The sequence below is a fragment of the Amphimedon queenslandica genome, unplaced genomic scaffold (assembly GCF_000090795.2).
Source record: "Amphimedon queenslandica unplaced genomic scaffold, v1.1 AMPQUscaffold_13196, whole genome shotgun sequence".
Classification (NCBI taxonomy): Eukaryota; Metazoa; Porifera; class Demospongiae; order Haplosclerida; family Niphatidae; genus Amphimedon; species Amphimedon queenslandica.
The window spans coordinates 32,248-38,645 of NW_003546568.1; the positions used below are offsets into that span (position 1 = coordinate 32,248).

Below are 6,398 nucleotides of genomic sequence, written 5' to 3' on the forward strand. Positions count from 1 at the left end.
AGAATGTCAGCATATACAGTACACATCACTTTATCTAGTTTAATAGTGATACCTTCTATACTACCACTTGTATTAAGAGCTATGATATCTCATTACTATTGATTGCATGCCATCATTTATGGACTACCACTCACAATAATAAGGATATACAGTAACAAACAATAATCCAGTTTGTACTAATAACTGCATGTAACTGAAATATTACAACAGTGACTAAACACAATGTGCATTGCCCACCCTTATAGTAAGTATAATATTAATAATATCTGAAATTGAAATTTTTCTACAGTCTTATATGGTTACTTGAATTTCAAAAGATGTTTCTGTAATACTATAGTACAAAGGTGGATATCATATTGGCAGTTCCCTTTCTACAGAATCACAATTAGAAGCCCTTCCAAATTTCTACTACAGTACATCCCACTCTCTCTCTTATGTAGTGACTTATTACAAACATCTCTACACTATATACAACATGTGAAGTAACAATGTCCATGGATACACAAAAACACAACATTTCATGTACCCTAAATATAGTGATGTACTACTGAACACATGAAAAATGTTTTTTGAATAATTAGTCAATAAAGAAGAGATAGGTCTTATATTCTTCAGTTATGCTTTGGTATGTTTTTACTATAACTGGCACCCTAGACTTGTTTGTCAGCCAAATATTACTAGCACATCTGCCGGTAGTAAGTAAGAGTGGGTGATATTCATAATTGTCAATATGTCATTAGATATCATGACCATCAAATTAACTATTAAAATGTGCTAATGTTATCTTTATTGTCTTGTATAAGTGCTGGTCAATGATCCCTTTATATATGGTACCAATAGCTTCATATCATAGTGGGGCACACTTAAAAACCTCATTTTCCTGTTGACCTTCGGAAAACCTTGTCACACAAGGTTGTTATGCTTCTCACACATTAGTCACAACTTCAGCACTTTTATACAAGGCTGTTACTAGGTTGCCAGGTTATAAACTGGTTGTAACAACCTTGAAAATTCTATACTAAAAACAATGTACCTGTATATTGCCCACTTTAGTAGTAGTGTCTGAATTTTACATTATTGAGTAAATTATGCTACAGTTTTCACAATAATTATGTTGTTTTGTCTATAGTATAGATTGCATTAAATGGTTGAATTTTAAAAACAAGACTAGTGTTTATAAAAGATTTTGTAATCACAATTAGAGGCCCTTCCAAATTTCTACTACAGTACATCCCACTCTCTCTCTTATGTAGTGACTTATTACAAACATCTCTACACTATATACAACATGTGAAGTAACAATGTCCATGGACACACAAAACACAACAATTTTATGTACCCTGAATATAGTGATGCACTATCTGACTACATGACAAATGTTCTTTGAGTAGTCAAAGAAAAGGAGATAAGAGGTCTCATGTTCTTTAGTTTTGCTTTGGTATATGTATTTACTATAACTGGCACCCTAGACCTGTTTGTCAGCCAAATTTGTAGCACATCTCCCAGTAGTAAGTAAGAGTGGGTAATATTCAATATTGTTTCATCAGTATGATGTCTCATTTAGATATCATGATATTGTCTCCATAAAAACTGTTATACATGTAATAACAATGACTATTCGCAATACACAATAGTTGTTTAATGGATCCTAGAATGCCAGCATACGGTATTTGATACCTTCTATTATACGACTTAAGAGTGATGATATCTCATTGCTAATAGTGACATGTAACATCATCTATGGACTACCACTCACAATAATAAGGATATATAGTAAGAAAAGATATTCAATGCAGCAGTTGCAAATACAATACAAAAACTATAACTGAAATATCACAATAGTTACTAAACACAAAGTATACCTGTATTTTAAGTATCTGAATTTCACATCTTTGAGTAAATGAAGCTACAGTTTTCACAATAATTATGTTTTTTGTCTATAGATTGCATTATATGGTTGAATTTCAAAAAGAGGTGATTATAAAAGATTTCTGTAATGCTATAGTATAAAGGTGGATATCATATTGGCAGTTCCCTTCTACAGGATCACAATTAGAGGTCCTTCCAAATTTCTACTACAGTACATCCCACTCTCTCTCTTATGTAGTGACTTATTACAAACATCTCTACACTATATACAACATGTGAAGTAACATTGTCTATGGTCACAACATTTTCATGTACCCTGAATATATATAATGATGCACTACTGAAGAGGAGATAGAAGTCTCACACTCTTCAGTTTTGCTTTGGTATGCTTTTACTATAACTGGCACCCTAGACCTGTTTGTCAGCCAAATATTATAGTAACACCTCCAGACCTGCCAGTAGTAAGTATAATATTAATAATATCTGAAATAAAGCTCCAGCATGTTATAAAAGCAGTAGCTGTACACAAACACTCATCACTGGTAACCTACAGTAAAAGGATTGTTCAGTATTAGTTCTATACAGCAAGTCAAGACAAGATGGATTCCTGTTCTTATTTTAAGCTGATAGGATGCTTCATTCTTATTAGCATTGCTACTGCACAAGAAACACAAGCTACATGTAAGTCATGACATGAATAATAATAGATATGACTATTTGTTAATGTAGCTTGTCACCCTCGTGATTGTAAGGAGGTATATGAACGCGGTCACACATGCAGTGGAGTATATACTGTGAAACCTGATGAACTACCAGCCTTTGAGGTAAATATAATATTAATATTATCTGTATTAAAATCACTATACTCAATAGGTTTACTGTGACATGAATTATGGAGATGGATGGACTGTATTTCAAAGGAGAATGGATGGTTCTGTTGACTTCTACCGCAACTGGACTGACTATGAAAAAGGATTTGGAGACCTCAACGGAGAGTTCTGGCTGGGACTTAACAAGATAAACCGACTTACTGAAATAGGCGATTATAATCACCTCCTTGTTGAATTGGAAGATTTTGATGGGAATAAGAATTACACTTTTTATTATGCTTTTTCAGTATCGGATGCAAGTCGCAACTATACGCTGGTGTTGCATTCTGACCATAAAGGCAATGCTGGAGATGGTCTGAGCTATCATGCTGGAATGAAGTTCTCTACCAAGGATCGAGACAATGACGCCTGGGCCACAGGAAGCTGCGCAACAACTTATGGTGGAGCTTGGTGGTATAAAGCCTGTTATCGTTCAAACCTCAATGGTCTCTATTTGATTGGATATAACTCATCACAGAAAGGTGTCAATTGGTCAGAGTTCCCTATGAAGTACTACTCCCTAAAAACTAGTGAGATGAAATTTAGAAAGGTTTTTAACTAATGTCCACTGGAGAATGAACAATTCATTATCATTCATTAGTAGCAGTTGAGTAGTTTGATATACATGTACATGTACATTTTCTATACATGCAGTGTAAAATATCTTAAATTTCAAGTTAACAGAAAAGTTTTTGATGATTTCTTGAAATACTGCAAAAGAGGGGGGACAGTATAATTTCCAGAAACTTAAATCTGAAAATAATTGTTGGGGGGGGAAACTCATAAAATTTATATAGCCCTTAAAAAATTTGTTCTAAACTGTACATTGTACAGAGTGACACTGACTAAAGCAATACTTTTTAAGCACAAAATTATAATACATGTATGGGCACAGAATTTTTAAGATACCGTACAAGGTGATTTATTGGCGAGAGTAATATTGGGCAAATTGTCCTGTGGAAAGTTAATGGCAAATTTTATATTGGCGATTTTGTGCCACATGTCATTGAGCATGCTCAGTTTTAAACAAAATGGCAGATTTTATATTGGCAATTTCTTCATAGAACTGCCGATTGCCAATATTATTCCTCACCAATAAATCATCTTGAACAGTATTAATTTTATATAGCCACAAATTAACTAATCTGCGAAATTTTTAAATTTATAATACCACCACACCTTATTATTAAAGGCAAGTTCATACTATTACATCATGTTGCATTATTTGTGTGGGTGTATCAACCTTAAGACCCATTGGTTCCTATTATGTCTTGTGGTAGTATCTTGTGTAAGACGTTAAAAGAAGAAAACATTTTGTATAGTAGTCGTATGTACATGAACATGCATTAATTTAACTAACACTTTAAGACCAGTCCCAAACATAAGAATAGTAAATACATGTATCATGTGATACTGTGTCATGTGACTCACTGTTAATCTTTGATATCAATACTCTATCAATTAGCTGAGGTATCAAGTGAATATCATTATCAGTGATGTCAGGCTCCTCCCCCTCATGGTATCCATATGTTAATAAACACTGTAACCATTTCATTGAGTCTATGGGTATAGCATCAAACTATATAGGAAGAAATATGTATATACAGTGTATGTATATTATATAGTATACTAGTAGGTCGCATATATAAAATATAGGACCTGAGGTTTGTGTTCGAGGATGTAATATAGCCCAAGGGCCGTAGGCCCAAGGGCTATATCACATCTAAGGACACAAACCAAAGGTCCTATATTCCGTATATGATAGTATACTATATAAGATATATGGCATAATGATGACAGCATTTCTGCATGGCAGGTCTATATACAAAGTATAGAACCCACCACATCAAAGCAATGATGTCATCATTGTGCTATATATGTATATATCTCATTAATGAGATTCATAGATGAAATATAACATATATAACATGCCAATATGGGTCAATACACCCTCCACCTCGGATACTTTGAATTGATACCACCCTTGGGCCTTCGGCCCTCGGGTGATATCAATTCAAAGTATCCTCGGTCTCGGGATATCAATTCCCATATCGTCATGATATATATAACATATAGCCCATGGTTTTTTTCAAAAAGATAGATCCAAAGTTATCCCAAATTTTTATTTCATTTTTTGATACATATTGATGTCCTTATGCTGAGTAGAAAGTTAGCTGATTCTAATTAATTTTTCTTTATTTTTCCTCGATTCCACTCCCATTATATCAATGGTTTCCCTTACCTTCATTGATTTCCAATATTGTCTTTGATAGAAACTGTATGAATGAGTATTGGTGGCTTCTAACTGACTACAAATTAATTAACAATTAAATAATTAACTACATAACTGTAATATTAAAATAATAATAATACTGGATAAACTGGTGGATGTGGTTGCACTGAATAAAAGTACATTTCATTTTGATTCATTCTTCACATGCTTAATGAAACATGGCTATTGCTAAATTGTTAGTGCAATTGCTAAATTTAATATATCACCAGATATAATTCTAAAATATGCCAATTTATAATTCATAATATCAATACCTTTTATTCATTAGTGGTATGTACATGTCTTCATTGATTGATTCTTGTATTCTCTTTATTAAACTTCTCTGGAGGTCTTTGAAATTATCAGTTTGAGGGGAGACAGTAGGAAACTCTTCCTGTATGTACTGGAGGGATTTTACAAGACACTGGGTCTGAGCACTAGACAGGGGTCCCATCCACTGGCAACAAAACCTATAACATAAAAATTGTGTAATAATCTTTGCTAAATTATTGGTAAGGATGATTCAATTTTTATATGCTAGTCTATAGATTGCATTATGTGGTTGAATTTCAAAAAGAGACATTTCTGTAATGCTATAGTGGTTTAATAATAATGTCATTTGAGTATAGAAGAGAGAGGTCCCATATTTTTCAGTGTTTGTTGTCTATTTTTTTACTATAACTGGCACCCTAGACCTGTTTGTCAGCCAAATACTAGTAGCACATGCCGGTAGTAAGTAAGAGTGGGTGATATTCAATATTGTCTCATCAGTATGATGTCTCATTTAGATATCATGATATTGTCTCCATTAAAACTGTTATACAGGTAATAACAATGACTATTCATAATACACAATAGTTGTTTAAAGGTTCCTAGAATGCCAGCATACGGTACATCTAGTTTTGTAGTGATACCTTCTATTATATACCACTTGTATTAAGAGTTATGATATCTCATTACTATTAATTGCATGCCATCATCTATGGACTACCACTCACAATAATAAGGATATACAGTAACAAACAATAATCCAGTTTGTACTAATAACTGCATGTAACTGAAATATTACAACAGTGACTAACACAATGTGCATTGCCCACCCTTATAGTAATTATAGTAAGTATAATATTAATAATATCTGAAATTGAAATTTTTCTACAGTCTTATATGGTTACTTGAATTTCAAAAGATGTTTCTGTAATACTATAGTACAAAGGTGGATATCATATTGGCAGTTCCCTTTCTACAGAATCACAATTAGAGGCTCTTCCAAATTTCTACTACGGTGCATCCCACTCTCTCTCTTATGTAGTGACTTATTACAAACATCTCTACACTATATACAACATGTGAAGTAACAATGTCCATGGACACACAAAAACACAACA

At 33.2% G+C, this 6,398-nt stretch overlaps 1 protein-coding gene and 1 long non-coding RNA gene across 2 annotated transcripts in view; one reads left to right on the top strand and one right to left on the bottom strand.

Moving 5' to 3' along the window:
• The window catches only part of LOC109584580 (uncharacterized), an 11,665-nt gene that overhangs the window by 2,499 nt on the left and 2,768 nt on the right, over positions 1–6,398 (bottom strand). Inside the window, exons 4-6 of the long non-coding RNA XR_002186075.1 lie at positions 5,286–5,480; positions 4,981–5,047; positions 4,170–4,298 (exon numbers count right to left, since the gene is read on the bottom strand). This is a non-coding gene — a long non-coding RNA (uncharacterized LOC109584580). The remainder of the gene's footprint in view (positions 1–4,169; positions 4,299–4,980; positions 5,048–5,285; positions 5,481–6,398) is intronic.
• Positions 2,240–3,447, top strand: LOC105313869 (ficolin-2-like). Its single transcript, XM_011407639.2, has 3 exons — positions 2,240–2,550; positions 2,599–2,693; positions 2,743–3,447. The coding sequence occupies exons 1-3, from the start codon at positions 2,469–2,471 to the stop codon at positions 3,298–3,300; spliced, it is 735 nt and encodes a 244-aa protein (XP_011405941.1). The 5' UTR covers positions 2,240–2,468; the 3' UTR covers positions 3,301–3,447.